Genomic DNA, 21,585 nt, shown 5'->3' on the forward strand with positions numbered 1-21,585 from the left:
GTCTGATTATGGTTTTGACTCTCGGGCGCTTAGAATTTACATCTAATATGTCCATCCCATAAAGAACATCCATTTTCAACATTGGACGAAATATGTATGTATAATAGTATTATCAACACTCGGCGGTTCTACGAATATTTTCCCGGCGGCCGATTATTCACCTGATCTGACAATTACATTACTAAAAATGAAATAATATCGAAACACAGTTGATTGATATCGCTGACTTTGAAATTTAATTTTGGATACTAAGTACATGCGTGTATGTTTATTCATAAAATTTCGAGCGACGATTTTTCACCGGCCTACAGTGGCGGTACACGTGTAAATACGTCGTGCACAGGTGAAACGGAGGTGGCTTGAAAACAGCTGACACCCGCGCCGTTGAGGTGATCGGTGATCGATTCGTTGATCGGTTTGACCATCGGGAAGTCGAGTCCGGAGAGATCGGTCCGATCGAATGCTTGTGGACTGTATTTAGAAGATCATCATGGCTGACGTCGTACGTTTTTATTTACGTTTCGACAACGATTCGGGTGACTCAGCGTTATCACAGAAGAGAAAAAGAATAACGTTGATCGGTCGGTCACACATTATCACATCGCGGATGAACGCCCTCTTATCATACCCAAGACTCGCGGAATGATAACGTTTTTTTTTTTTTTGTTAATTTCTCTCTCATGTTCGACAGCAAAATTATTACTATTATTATTTGTTTATTTTTTTTCCCAGCGCGTTGTACGTGTTAACGCGAAAGCCCAACGGTCGCAACAACACCCGTGTAAACGATAAACAGTATAAACAGGAGATTACCATGTTTAACTCGCCGCCGCCGTTACTGTAGTGTGATTGTGGTTGCGATGCGCTTTCGGTCGTACGCCGCCGCAACGCAATCGTCGTCGTCGTTGTCGCCGCCGCCGTCATCGTCGTAACAATACACCGTAATAGACAAACACATTACGTCCGCGTCGTGCCCCGCAGAACATGGCCACCTGACGCTCTGTCAACACACAGTGGTAATCGCGCTCGCCCATCCTCCACCCGTTCGCCCGCCGCCCGATTCCTCGGCCATACATAATACTTGAATGGTGGACGCATAGGCAATCCGACAAACTGGACAAGTTACCCGAGTATCTCCGCGACACCGTGGACTGGTTCATGGGGTAAGTGTATCAATGTCATCATTAACTTCTGTTCAACCTTCCTCAGTCCCCTCCCCCAGTAAACTCGTCCCACCGATCGACTGGGGTTTTTCTTGTCACTGTTAGGTTTGTTCTACCCATCGGATGGTCTAATATTTCTGGTAATAAGCATAGTTGATGACTAATGAATTGCAGGTGTTCCATTGTTTTTATTCATGATTTTTGTAGAATCTGATTGAGACAGATGATTCTTCTCACTGCAAATGTAATAAAAATAAATTTTATTTTATAACAATGTTGGAACCTAGCAGATGTAATCTTGTATTAAATTTATTTTCATTATTTTTATCATACTTTGCTTTGGATACAACTGAAATAAGCATATTAGTGAAAATTGGATTTATTGCTTAATAATTATTTGTTATAATTACAATACTTTAATTAGATTTGCAGTATATTAAAACTAAAATAAGATATATACCTGTTTCAATTATATGAAACTTATAATTTAGTTATATACCTAATTATACTTTTTTTTGATTAATTACTTATAAAATTACAAAATATTTACTTATTTAAAATTAAGTTTACTTTTACTTTAAATTGTATTTTTACATGGTTGGTTCAAATTACAATATTTAATTTAATTCACAAAATTAGATGTATAACTTATTGTTCATTGTTTCACAAAATTGAAAGTACATATTAATTATCATTTTAGGACAGTTAACCAACTAAAATATACTTTAAATTACCCAATTTTTGTGTTTTATGCCTAAGATATACATTTGTTTTTCTATTATAATCCCATTATACATATTAAATTTAGTATTTGTAAATTTAAAAAGAATTGTTATCTTAATCTTGTAAGGTAATTTTTTTTATAAGCTTGAATTATTTCCTGTTATTTTTTGTTGTATTAAAATTAGTTTTAATTGTATGGTTATAAGAAATATATTTCCCTTTCTCATTAATTATTATAGTAGGTTACTAAGTTTACTGACTTTTAAGTTCCATATCATAACAATTATTTAATTTTTTAGATGACTGTAGTTTTTATACTTATATTTTTTTAGATAAATAAGTAATTTTATGTTTATATTCTTAACATTCTTTATATGTACAATATATATATATATATATATATATATATGTACCAAATTAGATGAATAAACTTTCTTTACATTATGCCGTCATAATATTTACATCAAAGTAATAAAACATACTATAACAATAATGATCAAGATATAGTGGCTTTCATAGAAACTTTTTAATGTTGATTTTAACTTTGAAATAAAAATGTAACCATAATCTATACCATAAATTAATTTATGAAAACCTAGCCATGGTGTACACAATCACTGTTGATTTATTGTATTATTAGATGTATTTCTTATAACTCGTAATAACAATACTATAGGTAATAACTAATAATTTAATTAATAAATAATGTTTATTTATTGACTATATAAATAGCTCAATGTTTAAAGATTGAAATTAAAACAAACTGCAATTATTAATATATCATCGACAAAACATTATTAAAATGTATCAATTATTTACTACCTATATTTTTTTTTATAAAATGTGTATGTTTATTGGTATATTTTCTACTTAATTATTTTGGTTTTCTCCTTTAGTAATTATAATTCCTAAAATAATAGTCATGGTAACAAAAACCTGATAAAAGATTAATTATTTAGTATTTAAGTATTATGAGTTATGGCAGACTGTTTATCTCTTATTTGATTTTTATGACAGACTTCTTTGATAATATAGTTATTATTATTGTGTTTGAAATTAATTATTATTTTAATTTTCTTAAAATCTAATTTTAAAATGATCTGACATTTGCTTACACTTTTTTTTACTTAAAATGTATGATAAAAAGATATTTAAATAGATTTAAATAGATTTAAAATAAATGTGTTAGTAAAAAATTAAATTTGGTAGACTAAATGTAAATTTAAAAATAAAATTAACAAAATTTAGAACTCATTATAATTTTTATATTGTGTAACAATATTGATTTCTTCATAGTTTATTGCTTAGCATTAAATTAAATTGATTTTCAAAACTATAAACCTATATTGATTATGAAATATTAAATACATGAATGCCTAAATACTAAGAAAAATTGCTCATATTGTTATATATTTAACATAATTTTATGAGCTTTAAAATATTGGTCATAAAAATAGTTATCTTAATAATAATTTAAAAATAAAAATTCTATATGCATTAGTCAAATAATATTGTATATAATTAATATATTATATATTAACTAATATATTAATCATTTTCATATCTATTAATAGGAAAGGCCGCAAAACTAAAGACAAGGAATCATTATGTAGTGATGATAACAAATTGTATTTAGAAGAAGCTGTGTTGGAAAAAAAGTTACCAGATATTGATCTTAGGATATTAGTTGAAATACCGAATGGAATAGATTTTAATGAGTGGCTTGCTTCACATAGTAAGTATATCACCTGATTAATATTATTTGAAATTGATTAATATTTTTATTTCATTATAGCAATTTCAATATTTGACAATACCAACCTAATATATGGCACTATATCAGAATTCTGTACTATTTCGGGATGCCCTGATATGGTTGGACCAAATTACAGGTACTTCACGAATTATAGATAAATTGAGATTAATTATGTAACATAAGATTTTTAAGTTATTTATTTCGTCAATAAATTATTGAATTTTTGAAATAATTACATATTGAACATATTATTAATCAAATAAAGAAAAAGTGGTCGATTATTTATAAGTATTTAAATTTAAATGAAATAATACAGTAGGTACACTAATAGTTTGCTAAGTATCTTTTGTCACTCCATTCAGCCTTCGTAGGAAAGAATGATAAGAGTCCAGAGAGACTTTTGGATAAGCTTCTTTTTTTTTTTAGTCAAAAGTTTTGATCACAAATGAGACATTTTGGTTGTTCTATGGTTTTTTGGACAAATGCATAAGTATTACTCATTTCTTAAACTTCTATTTCCTCTTCAATTTTAAGCTTTTTGTTTATAGACATTTTGTTCACAATATTGCTATGTTTTTATATGGTGGAAAATTTATAGAAATTAATAATAAATATTATGGGGAGTCATTAAAGATAAAATTTTATTTTATTTTTACCTGAAATAAATATCATTATTAAGAAATTCAGGAAATATTATCACTATAGTAACATATAATGTAATTTATATTTTACGGGTCTCGATATTGATGCATTTTCCAAAGAGCCATAGATTGTATGTTAAGGTGTAACAGGTTCCTGACTCCTGCTCTAAACTGTAATTATTTATAATATACTATTGATTTAATATTTGTAGTATATTGAAATATAATAATAATAATTTTAATATTATTTTATTTAAATATTAAAATCATTCATATTACCTATAAATACATAATTGTATATACATATATATATATATATATATATTTGTTTCTCATAAATTTATTAAATACATTTTTTCTGTGAAATTAATCGTGTTGCTTAAAACTTATATAAAATTAAATTTAAATATTTATTTTAACTATAAACATTAAAGAAGGTAATATGTCTTGTTAACTTATACAGAGTCTACAGAGTAATATTTTATTGTTTATTACTCTAAATAAAATAAAATATAGTATGATAATCTTTATAACTTGAAGTTCAAAACATTTTAATTCTCTATGATTCTAATAGCAATTATACCAATTTTAAATTTTTAAATAAAAAAAATAGTACATTTGAATGTTTTGATTTAATTATTAATTATTAATAATTATTTTATTTGAAAATGTATAATGTTTATATTTTGATTTTTTTAGATCATATTTGTGGTTTGACGAAAAAGGAAAAAAATCTCGAGTAGCTGCTCCTTTATACATTGACTATGTCATGACATATGTTCAAAAAACTATTAATGACGAGACTATTTTTCCAACTAAATATGGTATGTTTGTTAGTAATAATTTGTGAAAATATGATTTCTTTTAAAGAATTATAAATATATTAATGCATAAATTATATACATTATTTCAGCTAATGAATTCCCTGTCGGATTTGAGGTTGTTGTAAGAAAGATCTTAAGGTTGTTATTTCATGTTATAGCTCATCTTTATCATAGTCACTTTCGCGAATTAGTACTTCTAAATTTGCACTCACACTTAAATTGTGTGTTTGCTCACTTGTCAGTATTTAATCATCGTTACCAATTAATTGAACTACGTGAAACTGAAATTCTACAAGATCTTGTGGTAGCATTAAAAATTTTAGGAAATGATGGAGAGACAACTGCTGACGATGAATCTTCTGATGAATATAAAGGAGTCATCAACAAAGAACCTACTATGTCTTATGCTGATCCACCTATTAATATGTTCCCAAATCCTTCTCCTACTAATACACAAACCTTAGCTACTCATATTGATAATTTCTAGTCTATTAAATACAATGTCATATCACATTAAATATGTTTGTATAGTGAGGTTAGAATAATATATATGTATCATTTATATTTACATAAAGTTTCTAGTTAGAATATACAGCTTGGCAAACAATACACTATTGTAAAAGATTTGTAGTAAATAAACTCCTAGCTAAATTTAAAAACAAATATTTACTAAAAAAAAAAAAAAGATTTTTATAATACAAGAAAATTCTATGAATAATTGTTCCTGTATTAATATTATTCAAGTTTTATCCTAATAGTAGTAAACATCTTCTATTACTTTTATTGTTTGTCACTTTTTCCTATAGCTGTTTTAAACTTTTAGAATATATTCTAATTTTATTGTGAACTCAAAGATTTACATTGTTATTTTACTAAAATTTTATTTGATTATCTAAATTAAAATTATTTATACATAGACATGTTATTTTATTTCCTTGTAGATCTTATAATACAATATTTTAAAAACTTTTCAGCTCAAATATTTTTATTTTCTAATAATTAAAATTTTTAAACGTCTCTGAATATACTCAGATCTATGTGTATAGCTTTAAAAATGATATACAAATGCTCTTAATAGACAATTTGTTGAAATTTGTAATTTTTATTTCGTCTGTCTTTGTGATGTATTTAAATATTGTGATAGTAAAATTATACCCTTTAAAAACATTATTTATTTTCGGAAATTGTACTTATTATAAGTGATTGTTTTAATGAATTGTTTTAGGCCACAGGTAAATTGTAAGATTATATACAACCATTTGTGTAGAATATAATAATAATACATGTGTAAGCTAACAAAAATAATAATAATAATAATAAGTATTAATTTCAACTCATTTTTATTTTATTTTTTCATAGAAATTTAGGAATTTAAACTACCAAAAATTTGAATATATTGTCATAGCATGTTAAAATATTACTATTGTTTGTTTGTTTTTATTTATAATGGCCAATTATTTAACCGTCCAATTTTTTCATTATAGAATACTTTTTTAGTAACCTATATAGGATTATGTTAAATGTTATAATTTACTTTGTTATTAACTTTGTAATCTTCATTATTCTACCTTATTTTAATTTTGTGAGATAATGTATTTTCAGGTTGTTATATTTCTAACCAAAAACAAACAGCACTTGTTTATAATAGATTTGAGTTACCTAATTTTTTACAATATCATTAACCTTATTTATTTTTATTGGAATAGAATCCTAAAGAAAATTGGTATGTCAAGTGTAATACTATGATAATAAGACAATTGTGATTTTTTTTTTAGATAACTAATATTATTTATTTATTTATTTAATTAATTTTAATTTTCGTGTAATTTAGGTATATATTATATTTAAATTAAAAATACCTGTATGTTAGTAGTTTACCACTTCTTGTTTCGGGTGAAATGTTTATGAGTGTTAAAAAGAAAAAATATATTTTTATAAGAAAGTATTTAACAAAAAAAATTCCAAAAAAAAAAATTATTTAAATAAATAGTTATATAAATATTCAAAAAATGTATTATTTTAATTATTATAAGGCTGAATGAATGAATTAAGGTATTTATGAAGTTAAAAATTTAAATAATTATGTTTTTATGTTTGAGAGCACTATTATATGTAACTATGGTATATATATTATGTAATTTGTCGCTTCAGTGCTTTATTAGGTTATATCAATATTGTATGTTAAACATTTATTGAATCATATTTATATAGTTTTTTTTTTTTTTTTTTTTTTTTGGCTATTTTAAAAAAAAAAATTCAAATTCATAAAATTCATGCAAAATACTCATCAATTAGTATCTAATAATTTTTTTACCTGATTAGCATTTTTCTTGAGGTTGGCAGTTGCTAATAGTTTTATTTAAATAATTCTGGGTTAGTGTAACTACCAAGTTCCTTTAATATGTATCTTAATAGGACCTATATCATGTTAATGTTCATGATATTAAATAAATATATTTATTTGAAACTTAAATAATAATAAAACATTGTTGTAATGTTAAGAATAGAAATTTGTTAACTGTGTTATATTTGTTGTTTAAATTAAAAATATATTTAATGTATACATATATATCTTATATGTATATTTAATATGCTATACAACTATATTGTTTTTACTTTTCTTTAAAAAAGTATACTATTTTTAATGAATAGTATATTCATTAATTGTACTATGTAGTAGTATAATAAGATAATTAAAATGTATATACATAGACCTGAACTAAATGTAGTAACAATTATTTACAAATTATTGTAACTATTTACCAAGATAAAACCCGTTATACATTGAATTGGTTAATGAAGTCTGTTGCCTATTAAAAATGTACATAAGGATTACTCTTTAATTTAAAAATTTCACTACATATTTGAAGTTTTAAATATAAAGCTTGAACTAAATTATTTAATATTAATATGATATAATATTTTATAAAATTATTTGATATGAATGTACATTGATCTATCAATGAGCTCTATTTCTAGTAACTTTCTAGTATCACGTTTTGAATTTGGTTTGATTGTTTTCAATTGATAAAAATTAATTATTTATTTTAGCTAAAAAAGTATATATACTATATTAATATGATTTTCAAGTTTTTTTTTAAGCTTTTTACAACACATAATGTCCTATAAAATATCAAACAGTAAACTTATTAAAAATAATTAATAATTTATTAAATCTACTTTAACTTAATTATATGTTAAATGAACAATATTGCTGAAGCTGTTGTATCCTGATATTATGGACATGTATAAATGTTAACGAATATCATGACACAAGGGAACCACACATCACATCAAGTATTTGAATAATTTTTATTTAATCAATATACATTGGCACCAGTAGTATGGTTGCAATAACCGAAATATCGGGGGATAAAACAAATATGCAAATATAAGTCATATTTATAAGTCGATATAATTATCGTCGTTAAATATAAAAGTAGTTATGTGATTCGCAGAAGTTCCTAGGCTAACCACTCAAGCATACAACAGGAAATCAATATAAAAACTCATGCATTTTATCAAAGTGGTGTAATAAATAATTTGGTACTTAAAACGAGGCCAATTAAGCTCTTAGGAAAAAGGAGAACCACAGTTTCACATAAAACTACGTATAGGCCCGAACAGACCAATATTTAACTGTGTCTTAATAATGTGTTCGGGCATAATAAGCACCTTCACGTCGGTTAATGAATTTAAATGTTTTGAACATAGAATATTTTAAAATAATCGGTTAATAATTTAAAATCGAGTTACTATTTGAACACATTTTCATTCATATTCAACTTCAGTAGTGCTAAACTTACGGCACGCAACACTGATAAAAGTAAATTATATTAAGTTAAACGTTTCATAAAAGTTGAATTTTATTAATTTGTTATTTAAACATAATATTACGAGTAGATTATGCACTTTAAAATATGATAATTGAGCAGCGGTTTTAAAACATTTTTGTTTGCGGATCCCTTATCTTCCTAAAAAAAAAAATTGTGGAGTCCCAAAAATCAGGAATTTATACAAAACAATTAATACAGACAATAATAATTAACAGTATTTTATAATTCCATAAATTATATATATATATAATTATATTATATATATATATTATAATTATATTATATATAATATAATTATATTATATTATATTATATTATATTATCCATATATTATAATTCCAAAATTTAATTTTGTCATTCGTCGTGGAAACTATGGTTATTTTACGTTATTGACCAAATATAACCAAATTTTACCAGAAGTCCGAGTTGTAAATTAAATAGATGTCACTAAAACGTACAATTCATTACACAATTCAAGTAATCATACCAGTATTTGTCCTCGATAACTAAGAAATATAATAATATTTAAATTTAATTAATTCAGATATGCCCACGGAGCTCCTAGAGTTATCTCACGGAGCCCTAGAGCTCTACGGAGTACAGTTTGAGAACCACTATAATAGAATATGTATCTGAGTATGTTGGTTTTAAATACAATATATAAACAAGGATTGGCATGTTATTATCTTTTTAACTCATTAAGTTGAGTTAATCTAAGAAAAATTAAGTCAAGTTAAAAGTCAACAGTTAACCATATATATTTTTGTTTGTTAAGTCAAAAATGAATAAATAAAAAAATTAACTTAGTTCATTTCTTATTCAAGTTAAAAATAATTGTTTTTCATCGGTAATAAAAATAGAATTTCTATAGATGATATACATTTAGATACTTTTTAAGTTCGGAATTATCTTCAAATTTAGAAAACAGCACTGAGTGTCCGATCAACTCATCATATGGGTAACTAGAGTTGAAAAAATCTATACTTTTTCAATCATTAAAAAGTTAATTAGTGCAACATTTTGAACAGGAGTATTTTTATAAATACAAGTAGTATTATATTATTAATGTAATGTTTCAATATATATATATATATATATATATATATATTATAAGTTAACATGTTATATATGCTAAAAAATTAACGTATTAAATTAAAAGTTAGTTCCAAAATAAAGTAGCGAATCATCAACTTAGTTAATATTAACTTAACGTTTAAACTTGATTTTAATTTTTAACTCATTAATGCCCAGCCTTGGATATAGATATGTGTTATGAGTATACTGCAGTATACATGTATACACTACACGTGTACCCATTTTATCATTTTCTGTTATAATCGGCTGTTCTTTTGTTATATTATTTTAAAATATGTATTTACCATAATTGAAACAGCTGCATGGGTACACCCAGAGGTGGAACTAGGAATTTTTACGACTGGGGAAAATGTTAAAATTACGCCCTACCATAGACCAATAATCAAATACTTTTCTTGAGAATTTTTTTCTAATAATTAATATACAATCATACTAATTGAGTTTCAACTTAATATCAATATTTAACAAAGTTAAAAATATCAAATTAGATGTTAATAATTACAAAAATTACATCCTCTAATATTTTACGCCCGGGGATGAAACCTCGTTTTTCACTTCCTAGTTCCGCCGCTGGGTATACCGTACAAACTGCACTGTTACGTAATACGTACAATATTTATCTATAAATTAAAATAATGTACCTATGGATATAAAGAGTAAACATTGAGGTTCAAATGTTTGATTTAATTTATATTTTTATAAACAATAATATTTTTCAATTATTTTGATAAAATAAACTATTATACCATAATACAGTTTTAAATCAACGAATAAAAATCCTTGAAAGTTTGAATTTTAAACGAATTTATCAAAAGCTTTACAATTATTATACTAACGTCATAATACTCTTCATACTTAATATGACAATTTTGCAACGGAATTTAAAATTAAAATGTTCAATTGAGCTTAATCAGGTTAATCAAAAGGTTATTGAAAATAAAGACTATATATATGTATCAAATTTATCATATTTATAAATATATAAGTTAAAATATATGATCAGTGGCGTATTTAGACCTGTATTGGGGGGGGGGGGGGGGTAAATTTTAAATAAACAAACTGGATGACCTGAACATAACAATACGTATCATTAGGGTTGGGATTTTGATACAAATGCATTTTTTTTTCTAATAACCCAACACGTAGGTCTGTAAGCAGAAAATGTGTTTCAGGGGATACTGATTAATTTAATGTAGTATTTATTTTAAACTTTTGTATTTTATGACAAATTTAACTTTAAATACATTTTTATGGAATACCTATTTTGATGTTTTTATGGCATTTTCAGGGTTTTAGAGCATTTTTCAGAATTTATTTATTAATTCTTAAATATAAGAGTATTTAATCATGTGTTTATTCGATCAAAACTTGCACATTTAGTATGCATCTACTAAACTGATAAACTAATAAATACGAGCATTTCGGTCCATGTACATATTTTATCAAAAATATAATAAAATTAAAATAGTCGAAAGAAATGTTTCTATTTGTATGAGTTCAATGACGATTAAATTTTAATAATGTTAAATAAAATATAAATATTAAACAAATAGGTACCTATTTTATTATTATTATATTAAATAAATATAATTAAATATGTATAGTAACATGATTTTTATAATTCATTTTTTATTAATTTGAAAACATTTTGCATATTTTTTTTTAGAGCATTAAAATCTCAGCCTTACATATCATGTAATTATTCATTTATTTTTAATTATCATGTCATAAAATAATTTATATTGAAATCTGGTTTTATTAACCTAATTTACTGTTTTATTTATTTAAATAAAAAAAGTATAATTTTGGTAATTTTGTAATAAATTAACCTCACTGTTTTGAATTGATATTTCTTTATTGATATCCAGATGAATTATCTAATCCTTTTAGTCGATTTTCCAACATAGAATATAACTAATTAATTAATTTCAAAAATTCCATTCTACTTGAACACTGACAACTTTAACGGACACAACGTACCATCAATTTTAAAATATTGGTTTACTTTAGGGAACAGTAGGCCATTATAACAATTTATTTTATCGATAAAAGGGCAAGGGAGTATATTTGCGGCTATAAATATTTGTTTCCATAGTAGAGCTTCTTTACTTCAAATATTGTCATATGATCTTATAACAAATCACCGAAATTGCTGAAAATAAAATTAATGGTATTTCAATATAATTGTACACATATAAGTTGGCCTTAAAAATAACAAGGGTATTTAATTTGAATTCAGGAGCTCTAAAGACTTTCTTATGCCCCCTAGTTGCGCCTATGAGTATAGCTCGAGTTAAGATCTTACTTCAGTACTCATTTCTGCAGAGTAGATACATTATGTGTCCTATATAATTATATTATGTCGTTAAATTTTCATCATCGGTGCGCTCATCAATTGTGACTGAAAGCTTTATGCTGGCCGCTCCAAATTAACCCAAAACCAATAAATAAAACTAACAAAAACTAACCTAAAACCATTTTGATCGGTTATACCCATATAAACTTTGGTTTATATGTCTATGGTTGTACCAGAAATAATTAAATGTATCGAGCTAAAGCCATTGATTAACAAATACCTAGCATTCTTATCATTAAACTAGACAGATGTGATATATGGTTGTCATGCAACTCAACTAGCAAAACTTATGGCTAAATTTAAATTGATTACCTATACGAGTAGAATGTTAATCAAAAATTGTGTGTGGACTACAGAATACAAGTAAAGCAAAGAAAAACATTTACTCAGCATGTAAGTTAATGGAAACAATTCAAAAGTATTGTATTTTGAATGCTTGAAGGTTAAATAATTGAAGACTTTAAAAACACAAAAATATTTAAAGAGAGGTACATAGGCATTAAAATACTAAATGTGTACAACACTGCTGGTGAATACTATCACTTTTCAGCATAAAAAGTCGTAAAATTAGTACAGGTAAAAATTATTTTTACTTGTATTATATTAGTATAAACCAACTATAAAAAATATAAAATTAAACGTTTTATTTATTTTGTGTTACAGATACGTAGGCTATCTATCTTCTATTAAAACCAATTTATAAAAATGTGATTTATGGTTAAAACAATAATATCAATGGACAATGGAACATATACCAAATATGGTATTATTATAATGTAGATTAAAATAATTTCAAAATCTGCTTTGTCTAAATAGTTATTGTTTAAGCGTCGAAAACATTAAACTTCTACAATGGACAAACGGCATACAAAAACATACTTTAAAACATTATACTATATAATAATAGTAGGTAAGTATTTTGACTGTTATAAATAAATTGTATGTGCATTGTGCTGGCAATATTACTGCTGTTGACGAGTAGTTGTTCCATTATTACAATGTACGTAGATAACGTAGGTTAGTACTGTTATAGCAATAGGTACCTACTGAGTTAATCTAAACCTTCGTACGTAACACTCCCCATCACTTTTACGGTTAGGTACCGAAATCGTCTGACTGCCGAGTTACCGCAACGTGCGTTATTATAATTTATATATGTAACAATAATAATGGGCTTTATGAGAGATACTCGTATTTATAACTTAATATCTATGTGCTATGCAGGTTGTATAGAGACATATCATAATTTAAATATTCATACTATAAGTATCAACATGAAATATACAATATGACGTATGCTGCGACGGTACACTCGAGCGTTTTATGCGTGTACGAGATAATTATTGACAAAGAGAAAAGGTGAGCATGTTGAATGAAGTGAATATTACTTCATTCAACCTGAAGTTAATATAACTTGAGTTAGTACAAGAACCAAAAATTGGATCCTATTAAATCCAGTCCAAGTGTAACCATTTGAGCATATCAATTAAAAGCAACTAAAAATATTGAAATACATGACTTTTTGTTTTTAAACTATTAACCATTTATTATAACGCGTTTTGCCAGTTACAATTAAATCTTATCACATTACAATAGTTACTACTAATATTAACTTGTATAACTTATTAGTTGGTTATTTTCACAAGATACCTACAGATTGTAAGTTTTTATCTAATTTTGAAATTGTTAGATATTTTATAAAAGTGTATCGTACATCAGACATGTCAAACCAAGGGCGTATTTGGGGGGGGGGCGGGTGGGGCATTCGCTCCCCCCCCCCCCGGGGGGGGGGGGGGGGGGGGGGCGAATGGGGCATTCGCTCCTCCCATTGCTCGTATTTTTGTTGAATATAATATGTACAATGATTTACTTAAAAAATGAAATGTATAAATAATTAAGAATATACGAGTAAATTACTAGTCTATCATTATAATATGTTATCATGATGATAGAAACATAAATTGTAGATTGAACTGTAAATTATTTTTAAATTTGTACATAAGAAAAATTAGTTTCGCCCCCCTATGGGCTCAACTCAAATATGCCTTTGTGTCAAACACACGGCCCGCGGGTCTCATGTGGCCCACGGCTAATTTTTTTTATAACCCGGGGCTACCATATCAATCGAAAAAATAGAAAAATTAATAGTAAAAAAATTATAAGATATTAATGTCAAGTCGCAACTATCTTAGACTCTTATAAGAGTCTATATAATTTCTACAGAAATTGTTATACTTGGTATACGTCATTATGTCTTATATTCTGATAAACTGTAATCGAGTAAGTTTTATTGATGGTTTTATATGTATACATATGTAATAATTTAATATTTTTTTTTCATTACATTTTTATGTGCGGCCCACTTAGTAAACTATTTAATATATTTGATACTTGATACTTGATATTTTTAGTTTGACATGCCTGTCGTACATGATCGAAGGTTGGCCAGCAAGTTTTCAGTTTTCAACACAATTGCCCACCACTTTATGAACGAAAATAATATGCTTGTTCAAGGTTGATAAATGTCAAATCTTCATCGTGTGCAGGTGTGGATATAAAGGGGGAGGTTATAGGGGCTGAAACCCTACTCAAACATTAGGTATAATTATATCAGACGTAGGTACTTAAAATATTAAAAAAATTAGACATAAGAAAGACTTTGTACGAATCGACATACGCAACGAATTATGGCAATAACTCAATTTTCTAGTCTCCCTCTTTTTTCATTTCTAAATTCGCGTCTGAACGTGCATACTTACAAACAGTACATAATTTACCTATTTATAATTATTATCGTATGATGTAGTTTTATGGACCAATATAATTTCCTTGGAAACCGGAAACAGAGTTCTCATGGGTCGACTTCAGTTATAATGGTGACAATGCCGCGCCAAACACATTATTTAGTTAGTATCCGGATGTGCTTACGTGTTGTATGATTGCCCATTATACGAACACTGTTTTGTTCGTTTTTTTTGACATTTTTTTTTATTGGAATTGGAATATAATTTTTATACACCAGATATTTATGAATAATGTTTTAAATTTTAAAACATTTAATCAATCCGTCTAGAATAGTCTAATCTGCAATAGTATTTTGAGACATGTAGACCGTATAGTAAATTCAAACGATATTCGATGCCTCAATGGTTATACTTTACAACAAACTCAACTGAATGAACTACATTGTTGCATAATTGCCAATATCAATCTTATGTGCACGGGTTATGTCTTATTGGTACGACAGTCATATTCCATATTACATAATTACCAACTATCGTATTATATACTCTAATTATATTACGTTTTAATATTCAGTGTATCGTGTTAAACGCACCAACGTACCGCGTAAATACACAATGTTTAATATAATAAATATATAGTTATAATGACTGTAAGTACCTACACTACGTTCAGCCTTGCAATAGATATACGGTTTTGTTGGAAAATTATATGTTGCGTCTGATTATGATTGTTCGTATTTCTTGAAAACTTGAAAAACTATGTTTGCTGAATATATGTAGGTAAAATACAATAATAGACGACTTCAAGTATTTAGTTGCAACATTAAAAACAAAAAACGAATGGTCAAAAGAAATTTACATCCGCTTGAACAAAGTTGAAAAAACATTTCACGTTCTTGTGACATTTCCTAACCTCTAAATTGTTATCTAGAAGAACAAAAGCCAAGCTATATGTAGCTATAATAAAGCCAACACTAATGTACGTAAATTTGTGGACCTATATTAGGTATCCACTCGGGAGAGTGACGAAGAAGATACAACCGAGAATTACAGGATATGTTGAAAATAGAACTGATAATTAACTTTATCAGAAGTCAGACGATACAATAACTTGGACACATAATGCGTCAAGAAGAAAATGAACCACTAAGAGTAGCTCTTGAATGGGTACCTCAAGGGAAGAGGCCACGAGGCAAACAAAGAAAAATATAGCTGGATGGAGTAGAGGAAGACTTGGTAAAGTGTTCACTATAATTTAACGTTTATTACGGTTTTGTTGATTTTTTTAATATCTTTATTAAAAAAATATATCGAATGCATAAATGAAAATTATTTTGCAAACTGCACTTAATTAACTTCTTATAAATTGTAACAAATAAAACGTTCGAATTGAGTGAAATGATTCAAAGTAAATTCAAACAATATTCAGAATCGAAAATATAGTAGAGTTCAATAATTTTAAGTTGTCATATAAACAAGCATAAACATTTACTTTTATTTAATTTCCGTACTCATCTAACGGTCGGTAAAAAAAAGATTATTATTACAAATTAATTTACATTGTGTCATTATTATTATTAAGGATATTTGGTTACTTTTTAAGTTCGCATATTTTAGTAGGTAAGCAATATGTCAGTTACATAATAAAAAATATAATTGATTAGAAATGGATAATGACCCTTCACGTCGAGATATTGAGACTTGAAAATACTCATTAATCGGATAATAGGAGAACTAAATGGAAGAAAAATAATTAATGTAACTTTTTCTATTCCGTAAGTATAATTAGCATATATATTCATATTCAAAGTATGAGTATAATCTAAATATTTTTAAATAATAACATTCGTTATTATGTATGAAATATTATATATAAATAATATACTTAATAACAAACTTCTCCGGATCAACTAGAAACATTTGTTATTAAGAAGCTTGTCATTGATATAACCTATTATATTTAATAATTATTTTAAGTTAACTATTTGGAATAATAATTATTTCAATATATAAAAAAATAAAAATAAATAAATAAATCAATACTAAGTCTGAAGTAGGTATTATTGTTTTAATATGTATATTAATATTATATTTTATCTGTCGTACTTTATACTTATAAGAAAATTCCAGACTAAGATTTATTTATTTTTCTTCTTCTTCTCCGTTAAATCAGCTCTTAGGACCATCCATACAATCTTACCTCCATTTTTTTTAATCCCATGCTTTTGTTCTTTTGTATTATTTATTTATTTCTATATATAAACTATTTGTTTATTTATTTATTTATTAGTTATTTATTTTATATAAGCTTATAGATAATACAGTTACAAATATAATAGATACTTAATTATATTATATTATGTAATTAAATAAATGCCATAACAATTATTGTAAACATTATTTTATCTCTTATAGTTCTATCATTAAATTAAATTTAGTTAAAAATTGTAAAACAATTTATTTTTATTATTTTTATTTTATATAATCATGATAAATAATTTAACTATTTTTATTTCAATTTATTGAATTGTATGCTTAACTCTGTTCTGACTTTAGTGAAAATAAGCTTCTTAAGTTTATAAAAAAAAAAAAGAAAAATAAATTACATTAAATATTATCATTATACTGATACATATCAAAGGCATTGTATTGATATTCGAAATTTGATTAACTATTGAAATTATATGTAGTGTAAATAGGTATGAGTACGTGCTGAATTGATGGGCCATTTTACTGTGCTAGAATTAGTTGAATATTTTGTTTTTTTATATAATTTTTAAGCGTTGAAAACTAAGACGCCATAAAATTGGTTATCTGTTTTTTTTTATTATAGTTATGAAAACGAGAGGAGCATTGCAATTCATTTTTTATCGAATTTATCGTGTACGAAAAATCAGAAGCCAATGATCAAAAGTCCCAATTATAAGGTCATTTAAAATCTAAACGTGATCTGTATTGCCACAATGGTTCACTTAGTTTATGATTAATTTAATTGATTTATATTTAGATTGTGATCGTAGCAAAGAATCTATTAGTTGTGTATTAATGATATATTTTCTGATTTAAAATAAATCGAGGAATTCATTCGTCTGACTGTCTGAGATAGATGTTTTTTTGTATGCAAATTGTTTTCAGTAATAATATGCATTAAGAAATTCATGTATTACCTCGTGAAATATGAATTTGTTTAAAGAACGTTCGTAACATAATCTTATAAGATTTGTAAGAACAAGGCATTGAAAAAAAACTGCAAAATGATTAATTTTTTCCAGCAAATTTGGTTTTTATATACATTTTTTTAATGAAGCAAATCATTTTATGTTTTCAGAATTGTATGACTAGTACATGATAATTTAATTTATCACATTTAACATAATATATTATATTCTATTACATATGAGATATAATTGTATTGTTTGATTTGTAGCCTAAGTAACACACATTTCAATAAAATATTAATAAAACTAGATTATAACTATTAACATTGTTATAAAAATAAAACATTTGATTTTGTGTTTTAATTTATAAATTTTCACAACGTAATGTTTTTGATAAACATTACGTTACGAATAATGAACTAGCTGTTCATTATATAATCGTAGAAACGTAATATTTCTTAATCATTGAAAATAGTAATTTTTAAAATTTAGCGTAAATATATACTATAACATATAAGTAAATATGACAATGATATGTATAGTTTATGTAAATCGAAGCGACCTTCCTTTAAAATTGTTTTTTAAATGTACCTATTAAATATTATACTCGACTTTTCATGGGTTTCAAATATAATCATATTTTATATATATGTTTTAATACAATTCATAATCAACCAAATTTCCCTTTTAATTATTTTCGAATGCATAAAATACACAAATATTTAATCAACACGTCCTAAATGAACAGTCAGCTAGTGTAATAGCTAATGTAGTAGTCTAATCGACCATTTAAATGTCAGTATTTCATACTAATTCTGTATTAATTTAATTAAAGTTTTTAAATTATTGCATGATGCATTTTATTATATTAGTTCTATATTATGAGTTTATTCATAGTATACTGTTATTTTTAAATCTGTGAAAATAACAAAGAAATGCCATATTTATATTTTTTATTAAAGTAAGTAGCTTCGAATTTAGTAAAGTGCACATTGTGCTAAAAGAAATATCAAGCTAACCTATATTTTTTGTCAGTCTCAATGACTATATATTTTCAATTTAAATCTAAGAAAAGGACTAAAATAGCTATATATGTTAAAAATATGTTTAATAATTATAAATTATTTTTAGTCGTGTTATTCAACGTATAATTTTTTATTTTTTTATAATTGAGGTATTCAATAGTTATCGGTATATTATATCATTGGTTATAAATACTAATACTTATAATCAATGATTCTATTTATTATGATTTTCTTTAATCACATGCCTAAAACTAAAAGTTATCGAATAATCTGTTTTATTGATAAAAGTACCTATAGAACCTATACTTATGGTTAGTAGTATCTTTTAGTAATTTCTTAGTAATTTTGTCTACATATAAATTAATAAAATACAATTTCGTATTTAAAAAAGTAAGAAAATTTTAATATTCACTTAAATTAATAATATTTTTAACAGCATTAATATTAAGAGTATGGGCCTTCTTATCTTTCATCTAGACTGGTATTTTATAAAATATTATTATATTTCTATTTTTTAAAATATTATTTTATGCGTTACTAATTTAGGAATGTCATATATTTTATCCTTTAAAGCAGTTATTGTGAGTTAGATGTTCGCTTCGGTATACGCATTGACCGCAGAGGGATTATTTTTAATTCCTCGAATCAGCTATGTGTAATTTTGTCATATCCAATTTTAAGTCCATTTATCAACGTTTTTTCTTTTTGTTGGTGTTATATAACAGGGTTCTAAGACTACGTTCTGATTTTCAGTAAGATGTTGAAGTACGAGTAGACTCTGATTCCTAACATAAGATAAGTAAAACGTCTTCATTACTTTAAATAATTATTTATTTAACTATTGTTGGTTATAAATCAGTGGATAATTTTCATGTTATTTGTCTGGTCAAACAAAAATCATCACGATTTTAAAATTCGATTAATTATATACTGTAGTTACGGGTTTTAGATAAACGATGTGACTGTCTTCTTTCTGGTTACATTTTTTTTCCTGATACAAAATATACAAAATACTATAGAAAATGATTGGTAGTAACAAAGTAAAAATAAACATTGCATAAACGTCAATCATAATGTGTCTGCACTAATTGAAGCCCATAGAAATACGAATAATCTATTAGTTTACGAACATTGATTAAAAATGCATTAAATGTTTGATGTAAGATACCTACTGAGGCACTCACTCAGTTTAAATGTTTTATTCATCAACACAAAAAAACCTACAAATAATGTTTTTTAAAGCACTGAAGAGCATATTTTTTTAATTTCTAATGTTCAATTTAATAATTTCAAATGTTTTTCCGTTAATCGTTTTCTACTCAATCAACAAGAAGGCGAAAGAAATATGTACACCAGATTCAATTAAATGTATGTATAATTAATAAATAAATGCGTAATATGTACGTAATATACTCGCTACAAATAATAAATTCATTTCGATTAAATAATAATTACATACATTGTTATAAAAATGTTCAAATTTCTTAACTCGAATTATCTATTTCTTTTTTCCCCTAGACAATTCAAACCCTCTCCGAATCAAAAAGCTCTTTGAATCTAATTTCGAAATCGATCCCTTGAACATTGAACTATCGAGCCTACCGTACCTATGTTGAGTGTAGACAACGAAGACGCGATAAGATTTGCCCTTAACAGATTTTCGCATGACCTATACGAAGCGTTAATCAATCACGTTGATTGAATATTGTGCACCGCTTGCACAGTACGTTACCGTTACCGGTTTGTCCATTTATCCATGTATCCGTTATCTTATCCGTTGTTTACCGTTTATCGATTGTTTCGGTTTCGCGGCGACGAAAAATGTATATTGTATTGAATGTCGCGCCACGTTAGGTCAAGGCGACGAGGGCTGGGGCGCAATGTCTGAAACGGGCGCGGATCGATGAGAGTCGGTCGCCAGCGGAAGCACGAGCTGCGCGCATTCCGCCCGCCGCCGACGCTCGTGCACAAAAGCGGATTACGACGCGGACGGGTGGGGTACCGTTTGATCGCGCGCGGTGGGAGAAATTTACGACGGCATTGACCGGCGGGCGAGAAGAGGGCGCGCCCGTACAGGAACTTTCCACTGTGCTGCTGTACCACAGGCGCACCACTCGTGCCATGGCGGAAAAATAGTAAAAACACGGTCGTATACGGCCAACCCTTACACAGCTGAATCGTTAACAGCCGCCAGTAGTACATATTCTTGTGGTTTATGTGCACCTGCAGACGAATTCGCAATCGTAAACGCTATTCCAGCACAT

The 21,585-nt window shown here is 26.4% G+C and overlaps 1 protein-coding gene across 1 annotated transcript; it reads left to right on the forward strand.

Annotated features, from left to right (window-relative positions):
* The first annotated feature begins 419 nt into the window (after positions 1 to 419).
* On the forward strand, positions 420 to 5,787 carry LOC112683384 (MOB kinase activator-like 2). The gene is made up of 5 exons (XM_025554407.1): positions 420 to 1,163; positions 3,461 to 3,621; positions 3,682 to 3,778; positions 4,983 to 5,107; positions 5,197 to 5,787. Exons 1-5 carry the CDS (start codon positions 1,159 to 1,161, stop codon positions 5,592 to 5,594), a joined length of 786 nt encoding a protein of 261 aa, XP_025410192.1. The 5' UTR covers positions 420 to 1,158; the 3' UTR covers positions 5,595 to 5,787.
* Positions 5,788 to 21,585: the final 15,798 nt, after the last annotated feature.

The sequence above is a fragment of the Sipha flava genome, unplaced genomic scaffold (genome assembly GCF_003268045.1).
Source record: "Sipha flava isolate LNK unplaced genomic scaffold, YSA_version1 225_pilon_pilon, whole genome shotgun sequence".
NCBI classification, from domain to species: domain Eukaryota; kingdom Metazoa; phylum Arthropoda; class Insecta; order Hemiptera; family Aphididae; genus Sipha; species Sipha flava.